The sequence below is a fragment of the Herpailurus yagouaroundi genome, unplaced genomic scaffold (genome assembly GCF_014898765.1).
Source record: "Herpailurus yagouaroundi ecotype Mexico unplaced genomic scaffold, PumYag 199, whole genome shotgun sequence".
Classification (NCBI taxonomy): domain Eukaryota; kingdom Metazoa; phylum Chordata; class Mammalia; order Carnivora; family Felidae; genus Herpailurus; species Herpailurus yagouaroundi.
In genome coordinates this window covers 8,139,218-8,159,394 of record NW_024412430.1, presented here as the reverse complement: position 1 = coordinate 8,159,394, position 20,177 = coordinate 8,139,218, and the positions used below count along the sequence as shown (strand labels likewise).

General features: G+C 41.7%; 1 protein-coding gene across 1 annotated transcript in view; it reads left to right on the top strand.

Moving 5' to 3' along the window:
* Positions 1–20,177, top strand: part of TMC1 (transmembrane channel like 1) — a 168,914-nt gene that overhangs the window by 123,321 nt on the left and 25,416 nt on the right. Inside the window, exons 11-16 of the mRNA XM_040449256.1 lie at positions 190–332; positions 4,776–4,920; positions 5,533–5,727; positions 8,439–8,618; positions 8,745–8,906; positions 15,729–15,857. Coding sequence (XP_040305190.1) covers positions 190–332; positions 4,776–4,920; positions 5,533–5,727; positions 8,439–8,618; positions 8,745–8,906; positions 15,729–15,857 — 954 coding nt within the window. The remainder of the gene's footprint in view (positions 1–189; positions 333–4,775; positions 4,921–5,532; positions 5,728–8,438; positions 8,619–8,744; positions 8,907–15,728; positions 15,858–20,177) is intronic.

Here is a 20,177-nt window from a genome sequence, read left to right as displayed (position 1 = left end):
CGAGTAAATCAAGAGCCTTGCCAATCAACGTGGCAGTGGAGACATTTGCTCTACGAGGCAAAAACAACAGGGCTCAACTCCCAAGTTGGAAAATTCATGCCATTTTGCTGTTTCTCTTAAAAGTCGATCTTTTTTTCTTTGAGTTGTTCTTCATCACATCTGCTAAGTGGCTTTGTTGTTGGATTTTAGGGCTTGGCGCAATATTCCATCCTCTTTTATGGCTATTATGACAATAAACGAACAATTGGATGGATGAATTTCAGGCTGCCGCTCTCCTATTTTCTGGTGGGGATCATGAGCATTGGATACAGCTTTCTGGTTGTCCTTAAAGCGTAAGTTTTATTGGTCTCTTGGGAAGCAAGCAATGATGTCTAGCATCAAAGGGAAGAATTAATTTCAGAATTGGATATAATTCTTATTCTGTTTTATACCTAGAGGATATTGAGTCGGTAAGAGATAAAATGTAGTTTTAATATCGACGCTACTGTTAGACTATGACATCCCCAGAACAAAAGGGGTGAACTCAAGTACAGGCCTTTGGATCACCTCACGGGGTTGCACACCTACCCTGCGTTTAAGCATCTTTTGAAGAGATTGCCTCTTTGGATTTCAAGGTATGGATAAATGTTGCAAGCAAGACAGGGAAACAGCTGCTGGCCCCTGTTTTTGTGTGCAGAGAAGTTTGCACGTTGCAGAATCAGCTCAATAGGCAGAAATCGTTGTTCTCTGTTCATTAAGCAAAACAAAACGAAACAAAAACAGAATAGTCATTCAACCAAAAAATATCAGTTGTGTAAGACAGCAAAAACGAAGGGGCCCAATGCGACCATCATGATGAACTGCAGAATCATGGTTTATCTTGGAAGAACATTTATTAGAGCATGGAGAAGACTTTCATTGGAGAAGTGATAATGATGCCATTCATTTTCCCCCCTGCCTGCAATATATGTGTAACACCCTGTTCAAAGACATTGCAGAAACCGACTACAGCCATCTGGGGCTTTGAGCCATCTATGTAACCCTCCGACTAATTCTCTGAGCTAGCTTAGAAGTCTCAAGACATCTCAATTAATGTCCCGGCCCTTTTATTTGACCACGAACAAGGTGAACTGGCCTTTTGTTTCATTGCAGGAAAGGACCTCTGCCTGAGGGTCCATGTCACCCGGTGCAGGAGCTCTCTGGAACGGTCCGTGACACGCTTTGTGCCTTGTCTGTCAAACTTACTGGTTCCACTGGAGAACACCATTCCTATTTAGTTTTCAAGTCCTGAGAGGACTTGAAGAAAGCCTTAATGTAGACCTCACTTCCAAATATTGATCTACCTGTCCAAATGCAATCAGAGATCCTAAGTGTAAGGTGTCTGTCTACCTAATAAAGTATTACCACATTCCAAAATCTATGCTATTTCTGGTCTTTTAACCATTCTGATTTGGAAAAATTAAAATCAGGGGCGCCAGTTACATTCCAGAGATCTCAGGAGTATTGTTTCTATGTTGGTCCTTCAGTCAATTGCTAACTTGATTTCCCAAATCACAATTCATGTATTTATTCAGTTATTTAAAAATTGAGCAATTGTTACGGGCAATCTGGGTAGAGGGAGCTACTCAGTGCCTGAGGATTTAATGGTGAGCAAAATAAAGTTCTTGCTCTCATGATGCTCAGTTGAAGTAACAGTCTGTAAACTAAGGAAAAACAGAGGTTGTGGCCAATATACAGTTAACATATATATTATATATATGGATATAATATATATGTTATCCTTTGCAGTCAAATATTTGCCTCAATTTCTTCTTTCTCAAGAATGTAATCCATGCTTTTTAGTATAGTATAGTATAGTGCTTACTATAATTCCCCCCCCCCCCCCATCTGTAATGGGCTTATCCTGTGAGCTTCTAGAGAGTTGCTTCCTACCTGCCTTTCAATCCCCTTTCCCTTCCTGACTTTTAATTTTAGCAGAGGCTACATTGTAGTGACCCTGTTGGCTAAGGATTTAGGGAAGCATTTATTTGATTTATTAAAAACCTTTATATACATCCACAAAATGACCAAGTAACCTCAGCATGTAAACAGAGATATAAACTTGTCCAATGCAGGAAGTCCAGTATAAAACCCTGGACAAAGGCATTACAGCAACAGTTACTTACTACAACCTCTCACAAAGGGGGTGCCTCACAAAGGGGCACCTGGGGAGTTCAGTCATTAAACATTTGACTTTGGCTCAGGTCATGGTCTCATGGCTTGTGAGTTCAAGTCCCACATTGGATGAGCTTGAGCCCCACTTCAGGTGAACCTGCTTCTCTCTTTGTCCTTCCTGGGTTTCTCTCTCTCTCTCTCTTTCTCTCTCTCTCTGCCCCTCACTCACTTGTGCCCTCCCTCCCTCTCTCTCAAGAAAAAAAAAAAAACAAAAAGATACAACCTCTCAGAAAAGCCAATGATAGGTTAAGGTTGCTTCTCATAGAAACAGTAGTTCAAAACTATAGCTTTCTTGAAAAGGGAAGAATTTTCATAGGTATGTACACTTTTTCCCTCTACGGGCAAGGGATAGAGCTGTCCATGGAACGTTTTATAGATATCTGGGTTGCCTCTCAACAAAAATATGCTATAAGCAGTTTGTCTTTGGGATCTTTCCTTACTCCTTTCAGCATCCCACTCCCTTTCTTGTCGATTCCCGCACACTAGGTGTTCCCGATTTGTTGGTGCAGCTCACGCTCCCTTATCTGGAAGGCTGTCTCAGCTACACAATTTTGCCAGTGAAGCTCCATTCAAAACTTAGATGTTCACCTGAGGCCCTGCCCTTTCCTCAGCGACAGCACAGAAATGGATAGTGGCATATTAATCAAACAAATAATTTTCTCTCTAGGTTAAACCATTGGGAATCTTTGATTTCAACACCTTTTGACCTTCAAAAAAGCATTTTATGCGATTCGACGGATCTCTTGGAGTCCTAGCTTGGGCACCAGAGGGACATCAGAGAACCTAAGCCTTTGACCTCCCTCTGTGGTTAACTGCTGAATAACGTCCAGCAAATCACTTCATAATGTAAACCCTTAGCTTCCCCATCTGTGAAAAAAGAATAATACTAACTACCTTGACCTTTTGCCCAGTTTTTGAGAATGGACAAATATGGTAATGTGCAAAACACAGTTTTAAAGGATAAAGTGATAGACTGATGAAAAGGATAATTGTTTTCAGGTTTTTTTTCATAACACATTAACTCATTTAAAATATATAAACCTCTCTAAGAAAGGTAGCTGAGGGGCGCCTGGGTAGCTCAGTCAGTTGGGTGTTCATCTTCGGCTCAGATCATGATCCCATAGTTCATGGGTTTGAGCCCCAGGTCGGTCTCTGTGCTGACAGCCTGGAGCCTGTTTTGGATTGTGTGTCTCCCTCTCTCTCTCTCTCTCTCTGCCCTCCCTGACTCTCACTGTCTCTCTCTCAAAAATAAATAAACATTAAAAATTTTTTTAAAAAGAAGGAAAGCTGAATGTGGGTGACCTCAGAGATGCCTGTCTTCCTATCGTGTCAGCTTTATGTCATTGTGTTTCTTTCCTTTTTGGTTCTATATCACTATAACATTCACAAAACCAAAACCTTCTGGGATCATTTTATAATATGTATCATATGAAATTTTAATTTTGCTATTTATAGTAATAAGGGGAAAAAAGGAAGTGGAGTGAGTGGAATATAGATCTCTAACCACTGAAATAAACTGTAAGTAAATGCATTTAAAGTTCCCCAAGAAGGGGCGCCTGGGTGGCGCAGTCGGTTAAGCGTCCGACTTCAGCCAGGTCACGATCTCGCGGTCCGTGAGTTCGAGCCCCGCGTCGGGCTCTGGGCTGATGGCTCAGAGCCTGGAGCCTGTTTCCGATTCTGTGTCTCCCTCTCTCTCTGCCCCTCGCCCGTTCATGCCCTGTCTCTCTCTGTCCCAAAAATAAATAAACGTTGAAAAAAAAAATTAAAAAAAAAAATAAAGTTCCCCAAGAAAAAACAAAACAAAACACAACAAAACAAAAACCACACAAAGAAAAAAAATATATATATATATATATATTCCAATCAGTGATTTATATATACTAGAATACATAGATTAGAATATACGTAACAAGTTGGCACTAAGGTTGTGTAAGAATTGTGTGTATGTGTGTGTGTGTATAAGAATTTTGATTTTTGTTCAAGAGTTGTATAGTATGGAGAAATTTCATGCATTCCATCTGTTCTTTGGGAAGACATTCTGGGGGGGAATTGGATCCATGCAGGATCTGCTGTGCCTTGGGTTAGCTCATCCCTAGCTTCAGGGGGATCTGGAAATAAGTTAAAACTGGGTAGAGCAGTTTGAGTCTACACATATTCCCACCTCCACCTGCCCCTTGCCCCCCCCCCACCGGGGGAGGGACCCATTGATTTTCATCAGATTTCTAAAGAGATCTTTATCCCACAGAGGATTAAGAACCAAGTATAAGATGCTATGAAAACAGTGGAGGAAAACAAGAGAAATATATATATTTTTATAAAACCTGCTTAATTGTTAAAATCATCAATGCTTCATAGTCTTTTGATCCTGAAAGTCCTGGAAAATGAACAGTTTTGAAAAGTAAAACAAAACCAAAATTTAAAAATAAACTGATTTTCTGGTGATATGAGCAAACTTCATTTGAAAATACATGCTTTTGGGATATTGCTTCTCCAGTTTCCCTATAACTAGTATTTTACCACTGCCCACCCTCTCCCTTTCTGTGTGTATTTTGGGGGCTGGATTAAACTCCCTGTTTTTACAGGATGACCAAAAATATCGGGGACGATGGGGGTGGTGATGACAACACCTTCAACTTCAGCTGGAAGGTATTCACCAGCTGGGACTACCTGATTGGCAATCCAGAAACAGCAGACAACAAATTCAATTCCATCACCATGAACTTTAAGGTAAACACATCAACTTCAAGAGCCACTCCTCTGTATTTCTAAGAGTAAAACTGGAGCCACTCTGTATGGTTTATAAAGTGAACGAAATATCCTGACAATTAAAAGAAAGAGCAACTCATTATTTCAGCCTAGCAGGATCCGGGCATTGTTCTGATTGGGATTGGAAAATATCTGATGATCCACGATGGCATGATTTCTTCTCTAAATTTGGTAATAAAAATAATGCCATTGACTTGAAACAGGAGACCGTTAGTAATCAGAATCAGATAGTTTAAATAATAGACGATGCTCATAATTATTTACAGGAATAGGTTAGCTCGATATTTAAAATGACTCTGAAGTATCATTTTTGTAGCTTTAAAAGCACGTTATTGGAAAATAATTTAGAAACAAGGTTATTTCAGCATTAGACCAATCAGAGTTTGTAAGAATTCGTCGTTCATTCTCTCACTTGTCCTCACTTGCTGGCGATATTCACCTGGTTTGTGGAATCCCAGGTAGAGCAAAGATTTTCATTTCTCATGTTTTGATGTTTGCAGAATATTTTCTGAGATTATGATACTTTTTTGTAACTCGGACACATCTTTCTTTTTCTGTTTTGCTTGGGTACAGGAAGCTATCATAGAGGAGAGAGCAGCCCAAGTAGAAGAAAACGTCCACTTGATCAGATTCCTGAGGTTTCTTGCTAACTTCTTCGTGTTTCTAACACTCGGAGGGAGTGGATACCTCATCTTTTGGGCTGTGAAGCGATCCCAGGAATTTGCACAGCAAGATCCTGACACCCTTGGGTGGTGGGAAAAGAATGAAGTTCGTCTCTGCATGCTTTTTCTGTGCTTAGAACCTGACATTTGAGATTGTGTGGGTTATGTTTCTATGGTGGAACATTAAATAAGGCTATCGTTTACCTCTCTTCTCCACACTGCCCTGACAGTTAAATAGCCCTGTCACACATTTTCACTCTATTCCAGCCTTATTTCCAAATCTGTCTACGGTCTGCTATCTTTTTTGCGTTTTGTGACTTTGTGGAAAGTTAGAGTTGGGAGAGATATTAGAACACATACATTCCCACCAGTACATTTTACAGATGCCGTTAATGAGTGTCAGGAGAGGAGGAGATGTGTTCAAGGTCACAGAACCATGGAGAAGAGTGACCTAAAACTTAGGAATCTTTATTTCAAGGCCAACGTCCTCCATGACTCCATGTTTCTTTCTCTGTTGACTCTGCACCTGTCTCTGAAAGATCCAATTATTGCTTGAATTCTTTGAAGCAGCAATGATAGAGCCCGTGGTTCCTAGGTTTAGCTCATTGGAAACATTCAGATTGCCTCCCGCACCTTGGGCAAGTCTGGAATTCTCTCTGGTTTTCCCTAGCAGCCTAACCTCACATTTACCACCTTCTCCTCCCCTTACCTTATTTCCTCCCCCTTCAAAAGATATTAAAATAAGGAAGGCCAGCTCTGTGCCTGGAATTAAATATGCCTGTGATTTATCTTCAGGATATCTAGCCATTTAGCGGGCCACAGGAAGGAGGTCAGACATTTAGAATAAGGAAATTTAGATGTTGAGAATAAGGAAATCATTGGTTATGTGTTGCTGCTAAGGCCTGTTCCCTTTCATAAAATGTTCTGGAATATGATGCGGCATCATTTGAAACTTGGGCATTTTCAAAACATGTATAGATTTAGGCTGTTGGAAGTGTAGACTTCCCACACCCAAACTTCTACAAAGCCTGGGAGACCAAAAAGATTAAGAAAGCCTTTATAAGCATAGTATTTCCTAGAAAGAAATACTTGGACAAGATATATAATAACCTCTTTACAAAAAAAGTTTCCAAAACGTTCCAGGTATTTCAGAACTGGTAGCACTAGAGACGGGAGACCATACATTTAAGAGACTATAACTGTACAGACTTCTTTAGGTAGAGTGATTTTATTTATTTAAAACAGAGGAGACCCTCAAAGCATTTATTAAGCTTGCTGTCAAAGTTTCTTCTTACGGTTGTGATAGTTGCTATCACAGGCAAAATTATCATGCCACTTTGGTGCATGGTTCATATTTTATCATATTTTTGTATAAATGAACCACAGTAAAGGTCGTAGCCAATGACCTTCATTAGAAGGGTCACTTTGTGTAAGAGTCTGTTTAACAGCCATTTTACCCCTAAAGTCCTCAGGGCCAGCCAAGGTAGTAATGGGGATTGATTTGCTGAAACAGGATTTAAATTGACCTTGTAACAGGTAGCACGAGGTCTACCAAGTTTTTACTTTAGGCTGAAATGATATCATGCTCCTCATGGTCATGCTCCTATAATGTTCTTAATACAAATGGGAAAAACCACATTGACAATTATTTTCTAAATACAGTCTGGTAGTGGGGCACCTGGGTGGCTCAGTCAGTTAAGCGTCTGACTTCAGCCCAGGTCAGGATCGCATGGTTCATGAGTTCGAGCCCCCTGTCAGGCTCTGTGCTGACAGCTCAGAGCCTGGAGCCTGCTTCAGATTCTGTGTCTTCTTCTCTCTCTGCCCCTCCCTGCCTCAAAAATAAATAAATATTTTTTAAAAATACTATAAATACAGTCTGGTAGTTACAATCTTTCAAAACATAGAGTCAAGAAGTGGAAAATAGGAAATGTTTAGTGGTGACAGTCCTGAAGCAGGTATTTGGGAAAGACCATTGCCAAGGTTTACCAGAAATCTTTTTTTCATTTAAGGAGGCTTCTTCCCCATCAAAAAAGTGGTACATGCACTGGATTCTTTTCCCTGATTTAATTTAGCCTCATATGGCAATTGTAAGGGTGTCAGACATTTGCTACTTTTCATATATTTTCTCTCTCTCTTTCTCATACACTGGGGCGGGGCCCGCCGCGCACACACTGGGATTATAAACCAGTTCTGCAACTTTCCTACCTTGGCTGTGATAACATCGTGTTGTGTGTTCTCCTTTTGTTTCTCTGAATGTCCTGTTTTCTTAGATAAACCCATTACCTTTTTTTTTTTTTTTTTTTGCTCCTAATAGTATGTATTCCCCAGAATTCAGTATTTAGTCTTGAGCCCATCTCAGGGAGCTCATTTATTCTAACTGATTGAACCAGCCCATAAACTGGTAATTGTCAAATGAGTAGTTCCAGTTTGGACCTCATTCCTCAATCAGACCATTTTCCATTTCCTTTGGAAATCTTGTTGCAAAGTGTATGACCATGTCAGAATCAGTTCTCAGGCAGAACAATTTGTGTTCTTTGGATAGAGCGTGATGTAAATTACTTCCCTCATTATACCAGGAAACAGACTATTATTACTGGCACATACACAAGCTCATACACAAGTACATCTCGAGAATGGGGGCTGAATAATGTCTTTGTTGTTTTATGAAGATCAAAATTTAAAGATGCATAAGATAATCTTCTTTAATCTTATACAAGATAAAGGAAACCTAGCTGAAATCTTGCAAAATTCTGGAGGAAAGCAATAATATTTTTAAAAATACCATTAACTTAGTTGATTCATTGTGTCTCATTGTAGATGAACATGGTCATGTCCCTCCTGGGGATGTTCTGTCCAGCCCTGTTTGACTTATTTGCTGAACTGGAAGACTACCATCCTCTAATTGCTCTGAAATGGCTACTGGGACGCATTTTTGCTCTACTCTTAGGCAACTTGTACGTATTTATTCTTGCCTTGATGGATGAGATTAACAACAAGGTGAGTCTTGTTTCTGGATTGTTCTTGGCATCAGAGTGTTATTACAATTGCCTGTCTCCGGATTGCTACAAATGCCTTTGAAATCTGTGTTGTCTCCATTTTTGTGTGCATCACTTTGCTCCCAAGATTGAAGAAGAGAAGCTGGTAAAGGCCAATATTACCCTCTGGGAAGCCAACATGATCAAGGCCTATAATGCATCACTTTCTGGAAATAGCACTGGACCACCTTTTTTCGTGCACCCTGCAGATGTACCTCGAGGACCCTGCTGGGAAACAATGGTGGGACAGGTAATGTCACAAACACAAGTGGATGACAATTAATGGCTTAAAAAAAGAGCAGAATCAATTATTCCTTTTCATAAGTGTGGCCTATCATTTTCATTGCTTAATAAAAAAAAATACCTAAGCTTTATCGAATGCTTACCATGTGCTGGTTGTGAGTTTCATATCTATTAGCTCATGCAGTCCTCACAGCCATTTTTGAGGTAAGTACTACTTTTACACCTTTTTTTACAGTTGTGTATAAAGAAAGGATATTTTTAAGTGGTGTGAGGAGATGTTTATGTTCCATTTGTGTCATAATAAAGCACCTAGATTTGGATACAGGCTCAAGTGAATATTTAAATGGAACTCTACCTATCATTACCAGTTTTCCATGAAAAAAGATTCTTTTGGGAGCACACACTAATACTCATTTCAGGAATGTCCACTTTTGTCGGATACTTGTCCCTTAAGTATTTAAGGAAATGCTATTTTAGGCTAGTTGCTTTCATGATAATTATGTAAATGGCCCCAGTCCAACACTACTGTTATTTTACCAGAGAAAAGAATTAAGGCATCACATGGCTTTCTGTCCAATAGAGGAAACCATACGAAGCAAAAGCAACAGCGATAAACTATTGCACATGTCTTACTTCTATACAGATCCATTTTTTACTTTGAAAAGCCTTTAATTTTAATGTGAATTTCATAAACCGATTTTGGGCTTTGGTTCATGGATGATGAAGAGGTATTTTTAAGTATGTCATCACGAGTCTGCCTGCCTGTTGGACCAGAGTTCAGTTTCAGCAGTAACATGGTCTTGTGGAATTATTTGAGCCCTTTTTTTGCTGTGTACTTATTTTTGGAAATATAAAAGGAAAAATTAAAAGTTAGTGTTAATCTTATAAAGCTATTATAATTTAAACATATGTGGGTAGGGGCTTCTGGGTGGCTCTTTCGGTTTAGCCTCTGATTTTGGCTCAGGTGGTGATCTCGTGGTTCGTGGGTTCGAGCCCCGCGTGGGGGTCTGCTGACAGCTCAGAGCCTGGAGCCTGCTTCGGATTCTGCGTCTCCCTTTCTTTCTGCCCCTCCATCACTCGCACTCTGTCTCTGTCTCAAAAATAAATAAAACATTAAAAATAAATAAGTAATTAATTAAAAAATAAACAAAAGTGGATATCATTAGATACCTTCATGCTCAATTAGATGCTCATCAGACTTAAGCCAATCAACTGTGATTTCAATTGTGGGGGAAGAAAAATTAAGAAAAATGTGTATGATGCTAGACACACATCCTCGAAGACTGTGTCCAAAAAGTATGGCATGATTAAGGATTTTATTTTATTTTATTTTTAAGGTTTCAGGGGGCCAGATAAACTCCCTTTCCAGTTACATTTTATTAAATACTCAATTCTTAGACATGCACATTCCATACATGTTTATAGCACATATTATGTATGGAATGAAATGAAATGAAACGGAGTGAAGTGAAGGTTGCCTTTACTTAGTAGAGAGGCGTGGTGATCCGAGGTGTGGGTAGATGGGATCATGGACCTTCAAAGACGTCTGTGTCTTAATCACTGGAGTCTTTATGACTATGTTACCTTACACGGTAAAATGGACTTTGCTGATGTGATTAAGTGATGAGCTTTGGAATAAGAAAATTATCCTGGATTATGTGGATGGACCTGATGAAATCGCAAGTGGAGACAAAAGGGTCAAAGTCAGAAAAACCAGATGTGACCATGGAAGAGTTTGGAGAGATGTACTTTAATGATGGACAGAGGGGGCTCTGAGCCCAAGAATGCAGGCAGCCTCCAGAAGCTGAACAAGGAGGGGAAACAGACACCTTCCTGCTGCCCACACCTTGATTTTAGACCTCTGACCTCCAGAACTGTAAGAAAATAAATCTGTGTTCTCTTAGGCCACTAAGTTTGTGGTTAATTTGTCATGGCAGCAATGGGAAATGAATACACAGCAGTACACAGGTTTCTGGATTCCAAGGGTCTTGAAGCGAAGTCTGGTCACGGCGTTTAACACAAATCTTATCACATGGACACTGCTCCTTGACTCTGCAGCTAAAGTTGAAAGAAATGAAAAACTTGGGAAAATAAGTTTCTTGCACAAACTCAAAGAGCTGGAAATGTTTTCTTTTATATATCCCAGAACGCAGACTGGCATGTGGACTAAGAAATTTACCCTTTAACAGTCTTGATAGAACGAACCGTAAAGAATAAAATTGAGGCGGGGCGCCTGCATAGCTCAGTTGGTTAAGCATCTGACTGTTGATTTCAGCTCAGGTCATGATCTCATGGTTCCCATGAGATGGAGTCCAGCATGGGCTCTGTGCTGACAGCCTGGAGCCTATTCTGGATTCTCTCTCTCTCTCTCTCTCTCTCTCTCTCTTCCCCCCCGCTTTTGTGCCTCTTGTGCATGAACACACGCGCGCTCTCTCCCTCTCTCAAAATTAAGTAAATAAACATTAAAAAAAGAATATGATTGAGGCTTCTCACTTCTGGGGAAGAGAAAGTGATTAATTAGGTAGGAATGCCAATGCAATCTAGGAGGCTACTTATGTCTCTGATTATGCAGAAGATACTGCAATAGTTCCTCACAGACTGACTTGAAATAAAGGAAAAGTCACTTGTCTCACTCTTTTGGGGACCATGCTACTTGTCTTGATCTTTTTAAAAAAAAAATGCCATCTTGGGGTGCCTGGGTGGCTCAGTCGGTTGAGCGACCGACTTCGGCTCAGGTCATGATCTCACGGTTTGTGAGTTCGAGCCCCGCGTCGGGCTCTGTGCTGACAGCTCAGAGCCTGGAGCCTGCTTCTGATTCTGTGTCTCCCTCTCTCTCTGTCCCTCCCCTGCTCAAAAAAAAATTTTTTTTTAAATCCCATCTTCATGCTTAATTATATTGCCTTACTGCCCCCTTCTCATTCACCTTCCTTTCTCTAAGAAGGACCTTCAGCACTTGAGGGAAAGTCTGCAGGAGCTGGCCCATGAGGTTGTGGTTCTGAACAGACTATTGATGAGGGAGGTAGAGTCCATGGGGACAAAGAGAACACAGGGAACATAAAAACTGAAAAGTCTGGAAAGTCTGGTCTTTACGAGATCAATATCTCTATCCATGCACCTAGAAACACTTCTTTTAACTACTTAAAAATAGTGACTCCAGGGGAAATAGTAGAGGCATCTACTTTGCATGTAATGTTGGGGACACACCCCAAAGGCTCATTCTTTGTTCCGTCAGAACATTCCAGATGTTTCCTCTTCTCTTCCATGGATCCCCTCTGCTTTGTTTCCTTAAGGATGATGTAAGACTCAAACCTCTCTTTGAGTTTGGATATGAGATGATTTGGTGGCTCCTTTATCCCTCCAGGGAATCTCAAGATGTAGCCACTTAGTCCCATTTCCAATAGTATTTGATGGGTAGGCAGCAAAGCCCTCCTTGGGAGACTGCTCTTTGTAAAATAATTTGCTCAAGCTCTTAAACGACGTCAATGACGGGAGCCCACGTTTAACCCATATAGTCTGGGTAGAGTTTGCATCCTTACCCATAGTGCTGAATTGTCCCTAGGAACATAATTAACATCAACACATCACATACTCTCCAAGGTCCTACTATGGGACGTCTAGAGTTCTAGAATCTGTGGTCCTCTGTGATGCCCCTTGTCTATGGTGTTCCTGTTATCTACTCATGACTCTTAGGTTTACTAATCAAAGCTGCCTAGATATTTTAACTAACTGAGTGTTAAGTTGTGAGGTGTGAGGTGTGGTGCTCAACGGGGCCCCTGTGTGGAGAGTGTGCTCCCATCCTGACTAACACGCTAGAACTGGGATTGGATGTGCCCCTGAGGTGAGCTGAGCCACTGTTTGGGGGATTCTCTTATAAAGCATTGTTTGGGTTTGTTTTTTTTTTTTAATGTTTATTCAGTTTTGAGAGACAGAGAGAGACAAATCGCAAGCAGGGGTGGGGCAGAGAGAGAGGGAGACACAGAATCTGAAGCAGGCTCCAGGCCCTGAGCTGTCAGCACAGAGCCCGACACGGGCTCGAACTCACGGAACTCACGGACCGTGAGATCATGACCCGAACCGAAGTCAGACTCTTAACTGGCTGAGCTGCCCAGGCGCCCCAAGCATTGTTTTCTTCTAATGGTTGGTGAATAAATATTCTTATGTCTCGGTATAGTGTTTGGATCTTCTTCTGGTACATTTTTTAATGTTTATTTATTTATTTTTGAGAGAGAAAGAGAGAGAGAGAGAAAGAAGGGGCAGAGAAAGGAAGAGAGAGAATCCCAAGCAGCCTCCACCCTGTCAGCGCAGAGCCCAATGCAGGGCTGAACCCACGAACTGTAAGATCATGACCTGAGCCAAAATCAAGAGTTGGACACTTAACTGACTGAGCCACCCGGGCACTTCCAGTATTTTAGGTGACAGAACGCTGCTCAGGAACAGTAGGATTTCAGTTATTGGGTGAGGATGTTTAGGAACATGTAGGAACTTCAAAACCGCTCTCAAATTTTCTCTTACCTGAGGAGGCCCTCCTGAGCTGGCAGTGCAAGCCAAAAAAATATCCCTCATCGCCTACCTCTGATTGATACTAGTCATTGGAGCCTGAACTCAAATTGGTTGGGGAATGAAAAGGAGAATCAGAACAGGGAAGGGAAAAGTTGTGGCCGGAAATAACTGCAGGAATTTATTTTCACCCAATCATTCATTCTGTATTTATCGAGCAGCCGCTGAGAAGCAGGCATCGTGCTGGATACTAGGGGTACATTGGGCATAAAGGTGGGCTGGTTCCTTGCCCTTGTGAAAACTATGTTCTTGAATAATTTTGCCAAACTTGCAAATTTACAAGGGTGATGAAATGCAAGGAATTTACAAGGGTGATGAAATGCAAGGAATCTGAGAACTTTGTACAGAGAGGCTTGCCCTTGTCACCGAGGGGAGTGAAACTCTCCCCACTCAGGGATGCTGTAGTGATGTGTATGAGTTGGTGTGTAAACTGAGTCAAGAAGTGAAGTGAGAATGACTGAGTGGAGTGAGGACCACATGCGAAGGCCCTGTGGTCTGAAGAAGTATGGAGACTGAGGCTCTCAAGGAAAGCCAGTGGGGCTGGAGTGAAGAAGAGGCGAAAAGCAATACCAGAAGCATATGGGGAGCTACACAGCAGTCGGATTATACAGAAACTTCCAGAGCGTGCAGGAACCCCACACTCTCTTGGTCCACTTTTTACTCCGGCTCTTGCTGCCCCAAACAGCTGCGCATCCCGGTTACCTGGTAGCATTTCAACTCAGCCGTCTGCATCACCCTCCAAGTTTCTGTGCTGTCACGGGGTGGGGTGATCATTCCACGTGGGGCCACCCTTGACTAGCGGGGGGGGGGTGCCGGTTCAATATGTCTCCCTTCTGTCTCTGGCACGGACAATTCGGAGGCTTATTCTATATGGCTTTCAAGGCTTCCAGGTGGGTGCCCACCAGGGTAAGACTCACGTGATAGATTTTAACATGCTCTTGGGCCAAAGCTCTCCTTCCTTCTGTTTCATTCTTCCCAACCTCCACTCCTGTTCTCTCACAACACTTCCCAAAATATACTGCTGGCCTCCAGGCCCTTGTCACAGGCATTGCTGGTGGTGAAAACTAACGCTAAGTTTTAAAGTTTGTATTTTAACGTGTTTAATATCATAGTTTTTGCTTTTGTTCCATCCGTATTGTAGTTAACTACTACTTATGGCAGATTATGTTTAAAAAAAAATTTTTTTTTTCAACGTTTATTTATTTTTGGGACAGAGAGAGACAGAGCATGAGCGGGGGAGGGACAGAGAGAGAGGGAGACACAGAATCGGAAACAGGTTCCAGGCTCTGAGCCATCAGCCCAGAGCCCGACGCGGGGCTCGAACTCACGGACCGCAAGATCGTGACCTGACTGAAGTCGGACGCTTAACCGACTGCGCCACCAGGCGCCCCACGGCAGATTATGTTTAAAAGAGTAGTAGTTATCTTTTAAGAACAAGGGATATTAAAGTTAAAAGAAATAGGAGATAAATTCTATTCTGCATGGTACTTGGACATACCAAGAATCCTGGAGGTGGTACACAATTTTCGGGAAGCATAGCTCTGACGTGTGAGGCTGGAAATTCACCTAATGACTGCTTTTCAAATGGTCCTTTGCCCCACGAGAAAATTCTTTCTCACTAATTATCTTATCTTTCAAATGTTTATTTATTTATTTTGAGAGAAAGAGAAAGCTAGCAGACAAGCGACAGGGGCGGGGGGCGGGGAGAGAGAATCCCAAGCAGGCTCCTCATTGTCAGTGCAGAGCCTGACGCGGGGTTCCATCCCACAAACTGTGAGATCATGACCTGAGCAGAGATCGAGAGACCGGGAGTTTGGATGCTTAACTCAGCCACCCAGGTGCCCCTGACTTATAAACATTTTTAACACATTAGACAAACTAATTCTGTGTCACATTTGCTGCCAGTACTTTTCCCAGTGTGTCTTTTTAACTCGATAAATATTGCTGTTTGCTAGATTAAAGTCTTAAACTAACATGTGGTCAATATATTCCTGGTTTTATTTCTTATGTCATACCTATAAAAGTTTCCCAGTAAGAAGACTTTTGATACTGTGGCTTTGGAATGTTGAGACAATTATTTTTAGACTAAGAAAATAAGGGTGAAATAGTCTTCACTTGCTAGATAGGCCTTTTTTTTTTTTTTTTTTTTTTTTTTAACTATTCATTGTGGTTTCTAAGCTAATACTATGCAGAAGCAGAACAAACCTGATGTCGACACTAGGGCCATTTGAAAGGAGAAATGCTTGTTTTAATCTGGCTAATATCCCAACAGGAATTTGTGCGGCTGACCGTTTCTGATGTTCTGACCACTTATGTCACAATCCTCGTTGGGGACTTTCTCAGGGCATGTTTTGTGAGGTTTTGCAATTACTGTTGGTGCTGGGATTTGGAATATGGATATGTAAGTATGATATTCACTTTTCTCTTATCAGATTATTCCTTTGTGGATTATCATTTGCACACACAATGCAAGAAAAAGACTTTAGAAGGTGGGGCCACCTGTAAGACATTAATAATGAAGACCAGGGAATACAGTTCTGATTCAGAAGGGTTTCAGACAGGAGTGTCATGATTTTGGACATTCTGGTAAAATTAGCCCGGGATGGCTAAAGCAGCGGAGCTCAACCTTTCCGTGAATGTGGTGAACTCAATCGATCTGGGACCCATAGGCAGCCCCCTCCCCTTGAAGCTTGCCGACATTTCTAGAAGCAGGGCAAGATGGGCGTATCAACTGCACATTCTGTTAATTCCTTTGTTTCTACGAAACAGAGTCCTGGACAGTTACTGTGCAGTGTATTGAGGGATAAAAGAATTCAGCAAATATGGTGCTAATTTCATAAAGCTCGCAGGGTAATGAGAGCTCAGCAGAGACACGAGCAAGGAGATGTGGAAGTTTCAAGGAAGGCCCAGGGTGCTGATAGAGCTTTGGCGAGTGGTGAACTTGAGCTCTGAACTCTGGCAAGATGATTTCCTGCCCCACAACAACAGTGCAAGTTTCTCTGACTCCCTCCCCAGCTCACCCTCTACGCTAAGCCCCAGGTGCCCCCCGCAAAGTTCAAGGGCAGCAGCAGGGCACACATCACTCTTGGTCTACCACCTTGTCAGGTGACCGCTGTCCCTCTTTTGCAAGTGTAACAGTCATCTTGGGAAGTGACCTGAAGGGTTGACTGTAATCACTTGCTTTAAATCCTCCAATGGCTTATAAGTACTTAAAATGGATTCCAAATCCCTTTCCAAGGCCTTCGATACCTTATGGGATCTGTTTCTTATTTCTCTCTGAGCTCGTCTTCTACCAATTTTGTTCTTGCTTTACAAAGTCCGTACACTTTGGAATTCTCTCTTATGCTCAAACACAAGATGATCCTCGCATTTGCTCTAGCTGTTTTTCCCTGTAGGGTGCAGATTCCTAGAATTTGGTGCGGTTGATGCCTTCTTGTCATTAAGGACTCAGCTACTATGTCACCTCCTTTGAGCTGTTCTCTGACCTTCCCATCTAACAGAGCTTACCAGGCACTCTGTCTCAACACCCTGCTTAATTTTCTTCATAGGATGTATAACTATCTGACATTTCCTTTTAAAAACAACCTTATAATCTATCTCTCACAGTTTGAATGAAAGCCCTGTAAAAACAGAAGCTTTGACCTCTCGGCTTAGAACCATGCTTGTCGCATGGCAGGCATTATATGTTGACCGTCTGCTTCAGTGTCGAACCTCTGCTTTCTAACACCATCAAGGCAACGCCACCAATTGACAGAATTCTGCCTGCTTCCAGGGACGTGCCCATGGGGTCAGTTCTGGCTTCGTATTGCGGAGCCAATGCTGTTTCTCCCCTTGCTGGAGGAGGGGTCTCCTTTTCTGCCGCCCTCTCCTCAGTCCCATGCCCTCTAGTCTCCGGACCAATCCTATCCTCAGAACGGTTTCCAAGACACCAGCCTGGATCCTCAGCGTGGCTCTCTGACTTTGAGATTGTACCTTTGAGGATTAGGTCATCTCTGCCACCCTCACTGAAAGTGCCTCTGGGACGGGCCAGAAGTGGTTAGGTAATGCTCTTTGGTGAACTCCAGTGAGGTAATGCTATGGATCCAGGATGCTGTTGTATTGTTTTCCCATTCCCTGCTATGAGGTATTCAGCTGGCTTGGTTTCATTTCTATTTTCCCTGTCTGATTCAGCTCTTCTGAGGCTGACGTAAAAATTGCCATTCTTTTCTTAGGCCATTGCTTGGCTTATGCTTGCCTTTTATCCCTTACTGCTTTCTTCTTAAGTGCTAGAAAATTTTGCTTCAAATATGAAGTCAATAAAACATGACCTGGATGCATAAAAGCTGTAATTAAATGACTGTAATTTATTATTTATTGAGTGCTGATGGTGCTCTTGGGTTAGTACAAAGTACAGGAAAAAAGACGAGTTCCTGTCTTAGGTCACAGAGACTTTGTTCCCCTGTTACTTTTGGAAGGCTCTTTAGAAAGAAGCCCAATATCAAAACAAGTTTTAAACAGTAAAGGGTGGATGGTGGATCTTCGATGTGGATCCTACTATCATTGGCCCATCACGTAGAGAGGGTACACGGTTGAGTGCTTACCAGGTGCAAATCGGTATGAGCAAACCTCTGTGCTGGGTGATGGGGTACAGAGATGTAGAAGATGTAAGCTTAAGGAGAGGTTGCACACTTGGGCTAGATGCCTCGATTCAGCTTTCCGATATATGTATTTTTCTCTTGTCTACAGAGTGTTTTTGTTTGTTGGTTTGGTTTTTATTTATTTATTTATTTTTTAATGAGCTCATGTTTTACAACTGGAAGTTTTATATTTAAAAAAATATGGATTTCTTGCTTTTCGTGACATATTGGGAGGGCTGGCAACATTAGATCCACATTCCCACACGGCAGAAATTGGCTGCAGTGAGAAGCCACTGCCTGGCGGCAGATGGAATTTGCATCCCCCGGCCCGCACACTCTTTACTGCCCTTTGATCCCACAAGTTCTTGTTATTAGTACAGAGCAGAAAATATAAATTCCACAGAAGAAACCAATGGTTGCATGACTTTGGGGGGTGGATGGAGGGAGGGAGAAAGGGAGAGAGGGAGGAAAGGAAAGAGAGAAACAGAAAGAGAGGGAGAAAGAAGAAAAAGAGAGGAAGAGGGACAGAGAGAGATCAGAAATGCAAAGGCGTGTTGTAGAAAGAGGGCCTTGAGCTGGTCTTGAGAAAGCCTCAGAATTTCAAAGGTCCAGTGGAAGCAAGGGTTCTCAGTGGAGGGACCAACGTAAGACAGGGCCCAACATTGATTAAATTTTTATTGGGTGTCAGTTAAACTTTATCTAATTTTTAGTTATGGTAATAAATATTATGGGGGCGCCTGGGTGGCGCAGTCGGTTAAGCGTCCGGCTTCAGCCAGGTCACGATCTCGTGGACCGTGAGTTCGAGCCCTGCGTCGGGCTCTGGGCTGATGGCTCGGAGCCTGGAGCCTGTTTCTGATTCTGTGTCTCCCTCTCTCTCTGCCCCTCCCCTGTTCATGCTCTGTCTCTCTCTGTCCCAAAAATAAATAAAAACGTTGAAAAAAAAAATTAAAAAAAAATAAAATAAATATTATGGTTACGTTTATTTATAGGCATGTAGATAAATATGCTCACAGATAAATTATAATGGTAGGCACAGATTGTTTCCTTAAGAGAAATTTCTCTACGTTGAATTACCCAGTCCTAGAGAATGTAGAATTTAAAAAATTCATTCACTTTTATTTATTCTATTTAAAAAAAAATTATTATCGTTTTTTTTTTTTTTTTTTTAATTTGAGAGAGAGCGAGAGAGACAGCATCCGAGCTGGGGAGAGGGGCAGAGGGAGAGAAAGAGAATCTTAAACAGGCTCCATTCTCAGCACAAACTTTCGGTCACTTTTATTACAACAGCTTCTGTAACGACTAAACTCTGTGGACTTCCGCCTCAGCTCCAGAGAGCCACAGAATGTTAATGTCTGGTGGAATGTTGACACAATCAGTCATACATCCTTTATTTCACACCTGAAAATTGAGAGCTTATGAATCGAAGTGAGTTGCCTAGGCTTGTGTGGCCGCCAGGGAATAAACGAGGGCAGGACACAGCCATTATGTTAAATATGCTGAATGGTATATACTGGTCTTATCAGAGTAACTTGAATGAAAGGCAACCCTATATGGTTCTCCAGTTATAAATTTATGGCCGAAGTATTATCACAACAAACCTATAAAGATGAGCTGAGCTGCGAAAATTACTGGCTAATGGTAGGCTGTTAGAGCACGTAATGTAAGTTAATGTTTTCCAAGGCTTCTCCAAGCAGAGCAGGCCATTTTCAATGTTCTGAAGTGTTCACTGACTCATAGGACGTGGAATGGTTTCTCCCAGGAGGGATTTTAGCCCCCCAGGTTCGGCACAACTGCCCTAAAGCCTCACGTAAACTCTTTGGGTTTCCTGCAACAGTTCAACACAGAATCCCTTTACTTTCAGTTTAGCTTGTGTTGACATTACCTTTGCTATTCATCAATAAAAAAGGTAACAGGTATGCAAGAAGAAATAGAACTGAATACACAGCGTGGTATTAGAACATGGTCAATCAAATGAAATGTCAGCATCTTGTTTCAAGTTACATTTTTGAGGTGGTCCTTGTTAAATTTACATAAATGGAAAATATAAGAGGTTTCCCTGAGATCTGATGAAGGGGTTCAAGATTATTAATAAATGAGAGGCATAT